Source organism: Centruroides sculpturatus, unplaced genomic scaffold (assembly GCF_000671375.1).
Source record: "Centruroides sculpturatus isolate CEXI.00-Female unplaced genomic scaffold, Cexi_2.0 scaffold278, whole genome shotgun sequence".
NCBI lineage: Eukaryota > Metazoa > Arthropoda > Arachnida > Scorpiones > Buthidae > Centruroides > Centruroides sculpturatus.
The window spans coordinates 622523-640283 of NW_019384546.1; the positions used below are offsets into that span (position 1 = coordinate 622523).

General features: G+C 26.7%; 1 protein-coding gene and 1 long non-coding RNA gene across 2 annotated transcripts; one reads left to right on the top strand and one right to left on the bottom strand.

Moving 5' to 3' along the window:
* Positions 1 to 123: 123 nt before the first annotated feature.
* LOC111623514 lies at positions 124 to 15393 on the bottom strand. Its single transcript, XM_023366114.1, has 2 exons — positions 15032 to 15393; positions 124 to 1580 (listed from the first exon to the last, which is right to left on the bottom strand). Exon 2 carries the CDS (start codon positions 1571 to 1573, stop codon positions 947 to 949), a length of 627 nt encoding a protein of 208 aa, XP_023221882.1. The 5' UTR covers positions 1574 to 1580; positions 15032 to 15393; the 3' UTR covers positions 124 to 946.
* LOC111623515 lies at positions 5770 to 16792 on the top strand. Its single transcript, XR_002756444.1, has 5 exons — positions 5770 to 6208; positions 11361 to 11393; positions 11471 to 11612; positions 16514 to 16616; positions 16699 to 16792. It is a non-coding gene; the product is annotated as an uncharacterized LOC111623515 (long non-coding RNA).
* The last annotated feature ends 969 nt before the right edge of the window (positions 16793 to 17761 follow it).

Here is a 17761-nt window from a genome sequence, read left to right on the forward strand (position 1 = left end):
ATAACACTGTTGATAATTCCGTTTTATATGAATTCCATGTTGTACGAGTCACTTAGATTTTACAAATACGAGTGCCGGATTGTGAACGGCTCACGTATTTGTAAAATCTAAGTGACTCGTACAACATGGAATTCGTATAAAAAGGAATTATCAACAGTGTTATAGGGGGGTCTACTGTATTTTTACTTATTATTCTTAAACAATGATAGCGAAATTGGCATTATTATTGATTTTATGGATCATTTTTTTATCTATATTTCTATTAGGTTCTTAAAAAAATAATGAATTTTTTAATTAAAATTTTAAATTATTCGATTTGATCCAGCCTATTCCGCCAACACATGTAATACTGAAGTTAAATAATAATAATAATAAATTTATGTATGAATATATTTTAACAATGTTTTTAACTGTAGCAACAACATTAATAATAATTATTTAAATACACCATTAAAATAATAAGTAGTAGCTAAGCAAGTATTTATTTTTTTGTTTTGTATTTCAATTAAAAGATAGATATTTTTTTTTATGGAAAAATTGTTAAAATTTAGTAGGATTCAATACTAGAATCCAAAAAGCATAAATGAACATATATTTCAATTTTTTTCTATCTACGTACAGTATTCTATGCTCTCTAATAACATATACAATGTAATTATTTTTAGTACAATTTGAATGCATGATAAATATTTTAGGATAGGTATTTTTATCATAAAATGGACAAGAGCTACATAAGGACTATTAAATTTAGTCCTTCGAATAGAACAAAATTATCAGCCTTATAATTCGTATCTACTCTACACTGAATTTCAGTAACTAGACATAGTTCAAAAGACGACAATACTGTACTTTAAAAGACGTATTTCGAACGTCATATAATCTCATCTAATAATTTTTATGTAATGTAACAAATGGTTTGTGTTTATTCTTTCAGTTTTCGGGTTTCTCAAAACTTTTCTTTGTCTTCGTTGATGAGTACTTGAGTCTCAGGAATACTGTTCAAACTGGTTGGAGTTAGACTGTTAGTCTGATTGCTCGTAACATTGGATTCTTCAGTTGGCGATAATGGAAGGGATTGCATATGATCTGTCCCGAAATCATTCTCTTCAGGAACTGGCGACGTGGGCGTCAAATTTTCATTTGCTGAATCTCTGGCCACGACTGTTTTCCTACCAAAATCGGACTGACTTTCGGCGCAGAATACTTTAATTAAGCACAGCAAGGAACCAATGCCAATAAAACACAAACCTATAGTGTGAGTAGTGGATACATTAGCACCAACGCCAACAAAAACTAAAACCAAGCCAGTCATTAAGAATATCGTTCCAATGTACATCAAAATGCGAAGCTTCTCCTTTTCGATGTAACATGTTTTCCTGTGTCTCGATATATATATAGGTCCGGATTGACTTTCTTGTAGACTGTTAATAGTGCTGATACTCTGCGTTGTGGATCTCTTATATCGAGGTAACCTTCCTTTCGACAGCGAAGTCAAGCTGCTATTTCTGCTCGGAGGTTGCTTGATCTTCTTCCTCTCCCTTCTCAAGGCAACAGCGGGCATTGCTGAAATCATGATTTATCTAAAAAGAAAATTTCTTTATTAGAAACATCGATAACAACTCCTAATTCAAGTTTATTATATTGTTATAAATGATTGGTCGTTATAAGAAAGAATACTTTAGTCTATACAAACAGCTCAAAGCAAGAAATCGATCAATACAATTTCTATACCCAAAGGAATTCAATAACAATCGAGTAAATAATTATCCTAAACTCTTACGAATACTTAAAGAGCGGAAAACAACAAAGATTCCTTCTTTTTCTTAAGATAATCTTTTAAGAATTAATCTTCTTAATTGAATATTTCACTCGATAAATTTTTAATATCTTTATTATTATTTAATATAAAGATAATATATATTATTAAAAAAATAAATAAATAAATTGTAAAATTTTTTTACCAACCGAATCATATGATTAAAATATATGCTTAATTTATTTTAAATGAATATTTATAAGGTAGAATTACTGTCCATAAATTAAACAAATTATCCGTAAATATTGTTTAATCAAATTATTGTACAGTTCGTTTTATTAATATTAATTGCACTACATCTGCATAACTGTATAGAACATAATTCTATAATAATAGAGTTTAATGATGAGCTATATATATATATATTATTATTTTTTATCTTTGGCAAACCAGATTATAACGAGAAAATACGATTGATGATAGTTGTTACTGTTGAAAAAAAAATACATGTATTCACTTTGTTCTTTTGTGGCTTTTTTTTTAAATAAAAAAAAAAGACCTCGACCTCATTTCACAGCAACTTTATACAAATATTTTTATTGCATTTACTTAATTTAAATGCTTTACACGAATTACAATAATTACTTTTTTTACGTATCTTAACACTGAAATTCCAAAAATACGATTTAATTCTTAACGTGTAACGTTATAAAATTTTACAACTGATCAATTTTGTTAAAGGATATTATTTAATTGAATATTTATATAATATATTGAGTTAAATAACAATTTATTAAACGTTTTAAAACTATTTAAAATAAATTATGAACAATTTTATAAATGTTCACCTATTCAGAAAGCTACTTGTACTTCATTTTTGCTAAAAATAAATATATTCTGTAACTTAGAAAATGTAATTTATAGTCGACTATAAATTAAGTAAACTAAACCTTTTTTTTTGTAAAAGAATTTACAGAATTTCTCTCTCTCTTTTACAATATTTTACACGATTATTCATCTGAAAACGTTGTTATAAAGGTAATTTCAGCTAACGTTGACTCTTTTTTATATATATATATATATCTTTAAATTTCAGTTTTATTCGCTCAAACAAACTTAAAATTTTTTTNTTCTTCTTCTTCTTTATTTTTCGGGTGATAATGGTGATATCTGGGATGAAATGATCTCTTTATGTGTTGGTCCATTATTGTAATGTAAGACCATAATTATTAGCTAAATCAAGAGTTCGATAAATATTTTAATAAATAAATAATATTAAGACGAAAATAAATTACAGACATTAAATTAATAGGATTTTCCTTAAGATCTAATTCTAATCTCTAGTGATTCTTGTAAGGGCAATTAATATTTAATCATTTTATTAATTAATTTTACACACTTAATGGTGTAGGCCCAGGAGTGCGAAACTATGGCACCTCAAGAGAAATCATCTGGCACTCCTGGGCACAAAAAGGTTCGCCATCCCTAGTGTAGGGATTTATTTCGTGAGAATTTAAATAAAATAAAAATAATACTGTATTATTAAACACAAAATTACCCTACTGAATATTAGATCTAATCTCATAGAAAATTTCGTATAAATTAGTATTTAAAAGGAAAAATATGTGAGGAATGTTTTCTTTTTATCTTCAATTAATTGTGCCGTAATGTGCAACACACTGTATTATCAATCATATTTACAAAGCTCTTAATTGTAGCTCTTACAGCAGTAACAATAACGACAGCTAAACGAAACAGAACAATATCGGTTGGGTTTAATAGAGTGGACTCAATGATACTGAACGAAAGTTTTCGGAATGATCTCGCTCGTATTGTTAATAATATATCTCATTAATTTCGGAAATGTTTTCTTCATATAAAATTTAATTTCGGAAATGTTTTCTTCGTATAAAATTTAATTTCGGATCAACTCATTTGTGAATAAATTATATAGATAAACTCGATTTCGAACTTGTTGGGTTGCAATTTGAAAAAAAAAAATTTGGAGACACGAACAATGTAAAAGTTGGGATTAAAATATGGAAAACTTAGGGGCAGGTGGCCCCGATTAACTATATGCTAACTTCCGGTATAGACTGGAAGTTAGCATGTGATTTCAATTCAAAATTTTCCTCTGAACGGAGTTAGTTAGGCGATCGACTGTTTTGTTATCAGGAAAAGTATGATGTACAGGGGCAATACACTACTAATTTGAGATGGAGAGCATATATTTTAAATTAAATAAATTAAAAATACGATTAAAAATTGCAGCCCGGTATTGTGACGATGTCAGAATAACTTTTGCTCGTTTCTTGTTTATTTTTCTCAAATAATAATAATAATAAAGATGTGAAATCGTGTTTTGAGCATTTCAGAAACGAACTCGGTGCAAACTAATGGCTTTTTTTTTTTTTCTTTCTTTCTTTAGATGAAATAATTTTCAGTCGAATTTAAAAATCAATAATAATATTTTAAGGAGTCATTATGAGAAAATATTTTTAATGGATAAAAAATTCACTATGACAAGTCAGAACTTAAATTTATAAGTCGTAGAAGTAGATAATGTCACTAGCTGAATTGCTCTCAATATCACACTCTGACGTTTCAATTCAAAATATAAGGACGTTAGAGAGAGAGAGAGAGAGAGAAAAAAAAAGAATCTAAAATATTATATAAATTCGTGAGCTCTTTCGTGAAATAACCGGATTTTCTAAGACTTATAGAGCTATAATTTCTGATTAAATATTGACGTTAATTTTTAAAATATCAATACGTAGAAGCTTTTTATTATTATTATTAAATACAGATACAGTAAGACTTAATCTGCTTATGTTATTTACCATTATTAATAATTAAACTCGTACACGTGATGCTGCACGATAATTAATGAAGTATTTTTTTTTTTTGCACACAAATTTTACCTTTATTATTTTTAGTATTTAGCCTTTCTCCATTAATTATTTAGTATAAATGTAATACCAGAAAAACTAACAAGTAACACTACATTAGTAAAGCAAACAGAGATTAACAGTAAAATAAGTATATTTATTTAACATATAGAAATCTTAGCAAACAGATACTTTATGATGCGAAAGCTAAATATTAAATAGAGATAAATACTGTTTTTTTTATGCATTTACTGTATAATTTTTGAAGAACCGCTGCTAGTTTATACATAAACTGGGGAGAATAATTCTTTAATTGAAGAAAAGAAAAAAAAAAACGTATTGATTAGGAGAAATTATAATAGTTAACAAATTATAATATCATACGTTTAAGTTATTTCTAAAGCTACAATTCTCAAACGATGAATGATTAAAAAGAAAATTGTCATGTCTAAATTCACGCGAGAAAAACACCTGTTTAAATTATATAGCAACATCCTGTATATAAAACACTATGTTATATTATTTATTTGACATTGAATCTTTGTATTCACACCTGTAAAATTATCGTTTTCTTACGCAGTTTTTCTTAAAAATAAAAATATAAAAGTAAGAACTGAATTTTAATGTAGGTCTGTCTATCTTACAATTTTTATTATTAAAAAAAAAATTAAATCGACGACTCCTTATAACATCGTCTTCTATCAATTATTTGGCATTTCGAATGGCATTTATTAATATAATCTGAATTTATATTATTAATTAATAGATAATTGGAAACGTTGATTAAATTTAAACAGATATGAGCTTATTAATTTTAACCCAAGATAATTGAAATGTATTAAATTCATTATTTTACGGTTTAAATGTTATTTGAAGTAATCATTTTTAAAGCAAGTCAACTGTAGAAAAAGAAAACACGTTCGGTTGTAACATTTAATTTAATAAAGTAATTTAAATTTTAAAGATTTGGAGTATGGATTCATATTTACTTTTTTTTTTGGTCTCCAGTTGTCTGTCTCTTTTTTCCCTGTAGATTTGATTTATTTATATAAGAAAACCTGAAGAAAATAAAATTATAGATTTTTGTTGGAATATTTGTCATTTTTAATGTAGTGTTTTCTTTTTTTTTTTCTTCATATCTACTAAGAATCTATTGCAGAATATACTGTTATTTTATACTATAAACTTATTCTCTCCTCCTCTTCTACATTTAATTTCTCTGAATTTCTAATTACGTTTAATAACAATGTTTAATTCGAAGACATTATTGACAATGTGAGTTGTCTACAACGATAATAATGAATGAAAGGCATTATCACATGAAAAATAAATTTATGATAATTGATTTATTGCAATTTTCTTCTTCTTCTTCTTCTTTATTTTTCGGGTGATAATGGTGATATCTGGGATGAAATGATCTCTTTATGTGTTGGTCCATTATTGTAATGTAAGACCATAATTATTAGCTAAATCAAGTATTTTGTCAGGGGGAAAAAAAATCAATAGACTTAACGATCTAATTTAGTTGACGTTTTCATCGGATAAGACTAGAAATTTTTCAAAGGTGAAGCGATTTTAATCATTTAATTACTTTAAGAAATAATCGATGACAATTTTATCGCAATAACATCATACTTGCGTTTAATCAGACATAATATAGGCAAATTCTATATTTATTTAATGGCTGCAATGCAGGTCCATTATCTAAGATCAAAAAACTGACGAAAAGATACATTTTTGATTAAAATAAACGGGTATATAAATAAGTTTCATCTATTTTCTAATATAAAAGAAAGAAATGACGTTATAAAAATAAAATATAAGACCTATAAGAATATATAGTAATAAATCACATAATAATTAGCCCTATTTAAAAGTAAGTAATAGATATAAAAATATGAAAAACTACTTTCATGTTGTATGCTATTTCATATGGTTAATTATCTATTTACAATATATTAATGAATTCACAAAAGTAATAAGTTTTAAATGTATTCAAATTTAAGTTTTTATTATAAAATTTTTATATAATGTGTTAATGTTTACGGTTATTTTTCTGAACAGTTACTTATGATATATTAGTTGTGTAGTGATCTAAATGGACTATCAGAACGTATAACTCGTGTAAATTGCTAACCACCTGCTTACTCTCATAGATAACATAATACCATTCCATTCTCTTTCTCGCATCATCCTATATTTTCTATATCTTCGAATAAATTATTAAGGTTACGTTATCTTTCGCGAAGTCTTTCCTTCCTAAGAGATGAAGTAATATTAATTTTTGAACATCTTAAGTCTTTCTAAGTATATATATCATTCATATCTATCATCATTCTTTCCACCTCCGTATCTATATTTTATTCAATTATCAAAATATTCATCATCTTTAATGGAGAAAATAAATTGGGGGGGGAAGATTTTTGTCAATAGTTCTATTACAGTATTAGAAATTTAAAATCTATAACGTAAAATGTTTTAAATTACACGTTTCTTTATTACTAGAATTTCAATTATATTGAATTAAAATTAGCAAAAATAGAAGAAACATTCAATAATAAAGTTAAAGTGTTTTCATATTTCGTTCCTTTCGCATCTCTTGGAAACGAAACGATGTTATATGGAGGATTTGATCTTCTTTTCTTTTTCTTATTTTTTCTTCCGTCTGATGTTGATTTCAACGATCTTATCACTCCGTGTTATGCCAGACAATAGTAGGAATATATATATATTAAATACTGTAACTGTAAAAAATGTAGGGAAGATTGGGATTAAAACAAAGGAGGAAATCAAGTAGAAGATGGTAAATAAAAAATAAAAAATGCTAAATTATGAGAGTATTTAGAAAAGATGGACACGGTGGGAAAGGATGGAGTGGATGGACACGGTGGGAAAGGGTGAGAAAATGCAGAAGGTTCGAGATACTGAAAGGGATTTAGCGGAGGTTGAGATATTATTTCTTATTTTGGAGATTAAAAAGGTCACTCTGGAGGCGCTCACCCGTCTCAATTTTACGTATTGAGGCAGAGAAGAGTCTCAAAATAAAGGCCAACTTTGTTGTATTTAGGAGAAGTGAGTAAAGGACGAAATTTCACGACTCTCTTATTTTGGTGTGATTCTTCTATTTTTGTGAATTTTAATTATTACGTTTCCAGTAGTTTCTTTCGGTTTTTATTAATTATTTTGATTTATTTATCGATTTAAAACTACACGAAATTGTATTAATGTTAGAACATTAAAAACCTGTTAAATAAAACTTAATAATTCAATAATTAATTTTATATTTCAAGCCATTATCGCTTAAAATAGCCTTATACACTTTATATTCATATCGTATATAATAATTAAATTTTACTAAATAAAAAAATATAATAACTAGCTTAATTAATATAGTAATATATCATATTGGTTAACAAGTAGAATATTAAAATAATATTTAAGCAGTAATCGTAAAAATAATTTAAAAAATTTAAAGGACAATTTTAATTGTATTTTAAAATTATAGCTTAATAAATTTAACTTACAGTATTATATTGTTTTTCTTATTTTTATTTTCATACATCGTACAATATGTTGCTATCATTTATCATATAAAACTACATCTCAACTTTTCGATCATTTTTCTTACTTTTTTAAATACGTTTAATTAAAAATATATGATTATAATGAAGGCCTACACTTATATTTTTATTTAATTGATTATAAGTTTATCAAGATAATTTATTCTTATTGCAAAAATGCCATACTTTTTTTTTCATAATTTTGAGCTAAAACATTCAGAATTTTTTAAAATAAAAGGGAAGAATCTATAAAGAAATATTATAGATTCGTTAGTTTAGAGAAGGATAAAATATATTTAATGAGCAATTATTTATTGTGACATTGCCCGCAATTTTTCGTCGCATTGCTCTCAATTTTAGTAGTGTCCGTCCCCTGTAAATCATACTTTTCCTGCTAACGACGAAGCCATGCCGGTCGTCTATCTAACTCCATTCAGGAGAAAACTTTGAATTGAAATAACGTAACTTCCGATTTAAACTGGAAGTTAGTATATAGTTAATCGGAACCTTCTGCCTCTAATCTTTCCATATCTAGTCTCATCTTTCATCTATCTCTAACTCCGTTCTCGAGATTAATCAGCCAGTTTAGGTCTAGAATTTTGGAAAATTGCAGCCCAATTTCTTTTCAAATTTTATAGTACCAACAATAGTACTGTGTTTCTAATATTACTTCATTGTTAGCTTCCCACAACAGATCAAAACATTAAGGAAACAATTAGCAATCTCATCGCAAAGACATGTCATTGTAATATATTTCGAGGAACTAATAAACTAATTTCGTAATTAAATTAATTAGACTACAAGTTTTTCCACATTGTTAAATTACTAACAATCGGAAAAGCGTGTAGTATAACTATTAACGATAATATATTCTATTTAACTTAATTACTCTGTCTTTGACATCGATACCATCGGATATATACTGTGTGTGCTGGTGTCTACACAGCTGTCATATCTTCATTAACATACAGAACACAACGACAAGTTTATTGATCAGATTTAACTAATATTTGACTATATATTAAATGCAATCCAGAATTCTGCATATATATTATTCTCATCAAAGTTTAATATAGTTTTATCTTTCTAGTTTTTTGAAATGTCCTCTTCTTTTTATATACTTTCATGGCTCTGTTATATATAACAAAGGGGAAAGTATGGCGATCGGTCAAAAAAAAAAAATGATGTTGTATGCTATTTCATATGGTTAATTATCTATTTACAATATATTAATGAATTCACAAAAGTAATAAGTTTTAAATGTATTCAAATTTAAGTTTTTATTATAAAATTTTTATATAATGTGTTAATGTTTACGGTTATTTTTCTGAACAGTTACTTATGATATATTAGTTGTGTAGTGATCTAAATGGACTATCAGAACGTATAACTCGTGTAAATTGCTAACCACCTGCTTACTCTCATAGATAACATAATACCATTCCATTCTCTTTCTCGCATCATCCTATATTTTCTATATCTTCGAATAAATTATTAATGTTACGTTATCTTTCGCGAAGTCTTTCCTTCCTAAGAGATGAAGTAATATTAATTTTTGAACATCTTAAGTCTTTCTAAGTATATATATCATTCATATCTATCATCATTCTTTCCACCTCCGTATCTATATTTTATTCAATTATCAAAATATTCATCATCTTTAATGGAGAAATAAATTGGGGGGGAGAAAGATTTTTGTCAATAGTTCTATTACAGTATTAGAAATTTAAAATCTATAACGTAAAATGTTTTAAATTACACGTTTCTTTATTACTAGAATTTCAATTATATTGAATTAAAATTAGCAAAAATAGAAGAAACATTCAATAATAAAGTTAAAGTGTTTTCATATTTCGTTCCTTTCGCATCTCTTGGAAACGAAACGATGTTATATGGAGGATTTGATCTTCTTTTCTTTTTCTTATTTTTTCTTCCGTCTGATGTTGATTTCAACGATCTTATCACTCCGTGTTATGCCAGACAATAGTAGGAATATATATATATTAAATACTGTAACTGTAAAAAATGTAGGGAAGATTGGGATTAAAACAAAGGAGGAAATCAAGTAGAAGATGGTAAATAAAAAATAAAAAATGCTAAATTATGAGAGTATTTAGAAAAGATGGACACGGTGGGAAAGGATGGAGTGGATGGACACGGTGGGAAAGGGTGAGAAAATGCAGAAGGTTCGAGATACTGAAAGGGATTTAGCGGAGGTTGAGATATTATTTCTTATTTTGGAGATTAAAAAGGTCACTCTGGAGGCGCTCACCCGTCTCAATTTTACGTATTGAGGCAGAGAAGAGTCTCAAAATAAAGGCCAACTTTGTTGTATTTAGGAGAAGTGAGTAAAGGACGAAATTTCACGACTCTCTTATTTTGGTGTGATTCTTCTATTTTTGTGAATTTTAATTATTACGTTTCCAGTAGTTTCTTTCGGTTTTTATTAATTATTTTGATTTATTTATCGATTTAAAACTACACGAAATTGTATTAATGTTAGAACATTAAAAACCTGTTAAATAAAACTTAATAATTCAATAATTAATTTTATATTTCAAGCCATTATCGCTTAAAATAGCCTTATACACTTTATATTCATATCGTATATAATAATTAAATTTTACTAAATAAAAAAATATAATAACTAGCTTAATTAATATAGTAATATATCATATTGGTTAACAAGTAGAATATTAAAATAATATTTAAGCAGTAATCGTAAAAATAATTTAAAAAATTTAAAGGACAATTTTAATTGTATTTTAAAATTATAGCTTAATAAATTTAACTTACAGTATTATATTGTTTTTCTTATTTTTATTTTCATACATCGTACAATATGTTGCTATCATTTATCATATAAAACTACATCTCAACTTTTCGATCATTTTTCTTACTTTTTTAAATACGTTTAATTAAAAATATATGATTATAATGAAGGCCTACACTTATATTTTTATTTAATTGATTATAAGTTTATCAAGATAATTTATTCTTATTGCAAAAATGCCATACTTTTTTTTTCATAATTNCACTTAGATCTTTGACATTTTTTTTAAATTAATTGTACACAAATTAATAAATTTTTTTGACATTTCAATTGATTATTCATATTGCTATTTAGATTATAATTTAATTGACGTTTAATTTCAGAGAAAACAGAGAAAGAATCCAAACTTAGAATCGGTAAAAATTTAATAATTTTCAACGGTTTTATTTTTTTTTTTTAACGTTTCTTATTCTATTTTTCTTTTTTTATAAAGGCAAGTCAGTTGTTCCAAATAAGAAATGGACATAGCAAGAAGACTGCAGTATGATGAAGCCAGAATTGATCGATAAAAACTTACAGTTTTCAAGATGGCCGAGAAACTAAGATCTACATGACGAATGGAGTTATATTCTTAAGTATAAAATACAATATTTTATTCAATATTGATTGACGAATGGTGCCTTGTTGTTACTATTATTATTATTATTTTCTTTTCCATGCTGATACATCGCATCACGTTTATCTCACACGATTCAACAGAAACATAGTTTATTTTACCGATACAAAAAAACTAAATTAATCTGAAAGCACGATGGAATATCTAACGAATGTTACATAGAATTTTTTGAAGTGTAATTTATTTTTCTTTTTTGACAACGAAGGAAAAAAATATATATATATTCCATACAGATACGTAATGTTAAAATATATTTCTTTTCTATAGTTCATATCGGTAATCGAAATAACATCACTATGATTTACAGCAACGATATTGTAACTGGTATGAAAGACCAAATCTCTTTACTTCTTGCAGTTTTTCAATAGCCGTTACCCCCTCCCACCCTCTTAAACTTTATAATTCAATGCTATAAAAGAGAAAAGAACATTAATATTTTTGTTTTCGTGTAATTTCTTTTCGATTATAAATTATTCAATTTAACAGGAGCACAACTTGGATAATAATAAACAGTACAAAGGAGGAGAATCTTGCCAATTTTCTACTCGAATAAGAAAGAAGAAGAGGTGGAAAAATGTTATTCCTTCTGTGACCGTACATTAATTAATATTGATCGATAAAATATTTTTATAATTTTTTGAAAAGTAATAATAATAATAATAATCAAATATATAAATAAATTAGTGAAGAATTTACTACAGCTCTTAAAAACGCATTAAATAATGATATTTCTTTGAACAAGTTTATTTTATTTATCTTATTTTTCCTCCTTTTTTCTGATAATCTATACAGATCTACAATTTCACATGTTTTGGCATTATTCCATATATACTTTGGCATTGGATTTATTAATAAGTACAATTTCTTACGTAACTTTTATGTAAATGAATACCGACGAACAATTTATTTAAATATATAAATAAAACTCTTAAACGTTTCGAACTTTATGCTCTTATACCTGATAATTTATATGCAATTTCTATTGAACAAAGTAGATTTAATGAAATTTTCTTTTCTTTTTCTAAGTTTTAAATTATTTATTTAATTTGCAAAATCGACTTGATTTAATTTCTGATTTTATAATCTTTTTTTTTTTTTTAAAGTCTATTATTTAAGCAAATAGAAAATTAAATTAATCAAATAGTGAATGCTTTTAATGCAAAGGAAATTATTATAAATAATAATTTAAAAAAAAAAAGAAAATGCAATTTTTATAGGCAGAAATGACATTTTTGTCTGTAAAAATAGCATTTTAATTTAATTTTATTCAAAATTAAATTAAAAAATAATAAGATTCTTCACTTAGATCTTTGACATTTTTTTTAAATTAATTGTACACAAATTAATAAATTTTTTTGACATTTCAATTGATTATTCATATTGCTATTTAGATTATAATTTAATTGACGTTTAATTTCAGAGAAAACAGAGAAAGAATCCAAACTTAGAATCGGTAAAAATTTAATAATTTTCAACGGTTTTATTTTTTTTTTTTAACGTNGACAGCCAGAAAATCGAAGACTTATTAGATACTTTATTCGTCAGGCACGTGAGAAAAACGAATTCTTGTAAGTTTTACACTTATAATTGTTTTATTTATTAAGAAGTTTTGAATTTTTACGTAAATGTTAAATGAATTATTCATAAAAAAAATTATAATCTCGTCGACTAGTCAGTCGAGATCTGATAGACAAGTTGTGTTCATTGTGTGGTGCGTTCTCTCTTGAATATTTATATTTATATATTAGCATACATATGAATAGTAGTTTTCTCAATGAATACAAATTTCAAAAATTCTAAGTTGGTTATATATGGTTAAGTAGAAACCGCCTCAAATTTACAGAATAAAATCTAGTAAATTGTTAGTAATATTATTATTTAATTTATGTTTATTTGGAATTATGTAAGAATTTTCTTGTAGAAGTTCATTAACAAAAAAGAAAGAGAGAGAGAGAGAGAGAGATTGCGTAGAATCATTAGGACCTTGTTATAAACTAGTTTTCGTAATAAACGTTTGTAATACATTTTAACCCATTTAGTACAAGAGTCTAATTGCAAAAAATGTCCGAGCCCTCATTTCTTTTGTTTCGCGTCATTATGTATAAGTGTTATAAGCTGTAAATTAAAACCTATTTAACAAATTTTACTTCCTGGAATATATTCTGCATATCTTTAGTATTAAAAAATAATAATAAAAAATTGATCGAAAAAATTAATTGAAAATTGACACGCAAATTTTAAAATTTGAATTTAAAATAGGAAAATTTTGAGTAGTCGAACACTTAAGGCATGCAATCTAACTCTTCAAGCTCAGTTAAGCTTTAGCTCATTAAAAATTCTTTGAATACAAGTAAAGAAAGTGTGAACTAGTTTCAAAATAAGTTTAATGAAGGAGGAAAAAACGAATTTTATAAATAAATATAAAATTACTCATTCAAGTGTAGAAAAATTTTCATATGAATGAAAATGTCATTTTGTTTCAGAGTTTGTTTCTATATATAAATTTCTATAGTTGCATTTAAATTTAGACATAATCAGTACTAAACAGCTTAAGTATGTTTTATTGTTAGTGCATAGAGAGAGACAGAAATCAGCAATTGTACTATTTTTGGTTCCTTGAAAGTCGAGAAATTCTAAAATTACGTTCGATCAGATTGCCAGTTCAGTGAGTAATAACGTACTTAGACAAAAATTTGAATTCCATTTAAAAGTTTATGTCGATAAAAGGGCTCCGTGCTTAAAAATATTCGGATTTTTAGTTGTCGACTTTTTCTGCTTTATATTTCTGCCCTAGAATTGCTGTGTCCTTTTACACTTTATAAATTATCTAGCATCTATTATAGTTTATTGCCTTTTTTTTTTTTTTTTTTTTGCAATATGAAATGATCTCCAATTCAGAAAATGTACTCTGAGAGGTAAGAAATGGCATCCATTTTGAAACATGTTAAAAAAAATTCAATTATAACAGAATACCCACTAAATAAAATTTTAAAAATAAATGTAAATTTATCATCAGAATCCAATAAATGATGATAGATTAATGAAAATTTAACAAGTGGGTTGGACGTTATATCTTCATCTCATTGCACATCTCCGCAATAATCGATCATGCAACTATGTGTTCTTGGTCTTCCACTATTTTATCCATTTTTTCAAAATACACTTCTAAATAGAAATTGTAATTTTGGAAAAACCCAATCAATTTTCACATAAAAAAAAGCTCTCCTTTAAGTATTTAGAAAACGAACCGAAAAGAAATATATATTTTTAAACTTTCATATTTCATCATTCAATTTGAAAAATGATATTAAAGAAGTTTTACTCATATTCACTTTAAAACAAATTTTACATTTATAAATAAGTAGAGAGTGGACTCACCCTTTGATGCGCTATTCCAGTTCACATGACAACCGAAAAGACCTGATCCACCATACTTGATTGAACCGCAGAGAACAGAGGTGTGACGTAATGCGGAGCATCAACACTTTCCATTCCATTTAAACCAATGTTCTCACACTACGTTCTGCTGTACGATTAATAAGGACGTAGTTTATACGTAAACTCATAATTACGTAAATTCTTCTGTGTGTGTGTTTATCACATACGATTTTACTAACTTGTAGCTTTGACAATCCTGTCTATCGATCCGACCAACCGTTCCCACTGTGCTCTGCGAGGTTTGGCGATTTTTGGTGATCACGTGATAAGATCTCGGTACCATTTATGGAAACGATAAAGGATAACATTCTGCTAAATTTTTTAAAGATTATTTTTCACTGATAATTCTTTAAATTACATTTAATAAAAAAAAAAACTTCACACAATTGTAATGGAAGTCGATTAAAATCTTAAATAAACTGCATTTCAATTCATGACTTTTTTAATCGATGAAGAACCGATTTAAAAAAAAAATAATTGTCTTTAAGTATTATGATTGATTGCATTACGTTTAAAACAATTAGAATATTATAAATTTTTAAATAATTTTTATATAATTATGTTTTATGGATTGCATTTCTGCAAGACGTATTAACTCATTGAAAATATGAGAATAAAGGTTAAAATCCTCTTTATAACTAATTCCTGAAAATGTTTAATGCTTTTTTTCTTCTTCTTCTTCTTAAAATATTAAACAAGTTATAAAACTTTAGCAATTTCTTCTTTTTATATTTTATATATTATTCATTTAAAATAAATATCGAGAAAATAAAACGTTTAAATTTCGTTTTTAACACGTAATAAATATTTATAACATTGTCTTTTCTTATGTTTCTTATATATATATATATATATTTTTTATTTTTTTAAGTATAAAATATTTTATACTTACGATATAAAAATCTGACAATATCGTTTTATATTATTAAAAAAAATCCATTTATTTATCCCAAAAATTATTGGGCTGCACTGCAATTTGAAAAAATTGTGGACATATATAAATTCCCACCGTCGTTCGTCTGTCTGTCTTTCCTTAATCTCAAGAACGGCGTTAGATAGATGAAATTCGAGACCAGATAATGAAAGCTTGCGGATAGGAGGCCCGGATTAACTATCATATAACACTAGTTTAAAAATCTCCTGTAAATACAATCACATAAATGACCGGCACGACTCTGTCGTTATCAGGAAAAGTATGATTTACAGGAGGAAGACATTTGAAATCGAAAGCTTATATTTTAAATTAAGAATATGATTAAATATTACTCGTCTTTTTTTTATAATTAATACGTAATTTATTCATTAATTAGATATTTTTTTCACGTGTTAATTAGAAACGAAATTACTAAATTAAATTTGCATACGAATAATGTTTTTTTAAACTTTCTAAATGAATATTTTCTCGTCTTTTCTACTTTTTAGTATACTGGAAGGCGGTGAGATCGTTCAGAAATGCGATTTAAGAACCACTTAGAGTTTGGGAATACATTGATCTAAATTGACACGAGATTAATAAATCTGTCTCGTAAGTACTCATTATTTTGTGTTTTAATATAACTACTAAAATCTAACTAACTGTAATTATAAGTTTCAATAATATTTTTAAGAGTTCTTAAACTAAACTTGAAGAGAGGAAAACTTAACAAAGCAAGTAATTACCAAGATACATGATTTATCAGATGAAAACGTTTCATTCATTTTCAAANCTGAAAACTTACAATATATGTACGTAAATCTACAGTACATAGTGCAATGTTAAGGAAAGAGTTATGGTAAATGTTATACGCACCTCTAACAAATTAATGTTAAGAATAAGAAGCAGTAAAATTACAATTTGTTGTTGGAAAAAAAAGGATGAACTGTTTCAGCGTGTCGTTGCGAACTCTCGGGCACCATCTCGAGTGTGTGATATTCTAAAAAAAAATCCAGCAACGAGTTGCTTAACTTTCCCGGTAACATTTAAAACTTTCGTGGCGCCATCTGTTACGATATTTTATTAATTATAATAAAAAAAAAACTTTTTACATTTTTAAAATGGCAAAAAACGTAATTTTGAGGGTGGGGATTGGTTTATAAAAAGTTGTAAATGCTGATTTTACTGGTTATTAGTATTGTCAGACCCTACTCGAGATATGATACAATTCCCTTTATCTTTCAACCCGTGGACCTTAAACCACCAAAATAATAGTATTAATCTCCCTAATACACAAACTTCTTGCAGAATTTCGACAAAAAGCTTTAGAGAATGAGAAAATCGTGCCCCCTTCACACAGAAAAAAACCCAGCAACCCAGATGTTTGAGGTTAAATGTTATTGTAAGTACACCATAACAACTATACCGAAACTTAAATCATTTTAAACCGAACTTTTAATTAGTATGAAACAATGAACACGTTATAGCTTCGTGGGACCCAGGCGAATTTCAATAAGGGGTCCCCAGGTACAGTGTTGACTTCAGACACTTCTTCGGGGAGAAATATTTTCTTATGAAAGATTTGTTTGAGGCACTCTGTTGATGGGAGCACCCAGATAATTGCCCTTTTTTGCCTCACAGGATAACATATCAATACCACTGGTATGAAAGCCTTTTTTGGTAACATTATTCTTGCGTTCAACCTAATATTCTTTTTAATCTAGTAAAATGTTTAGATCCTTTGTGTAAACAATGAT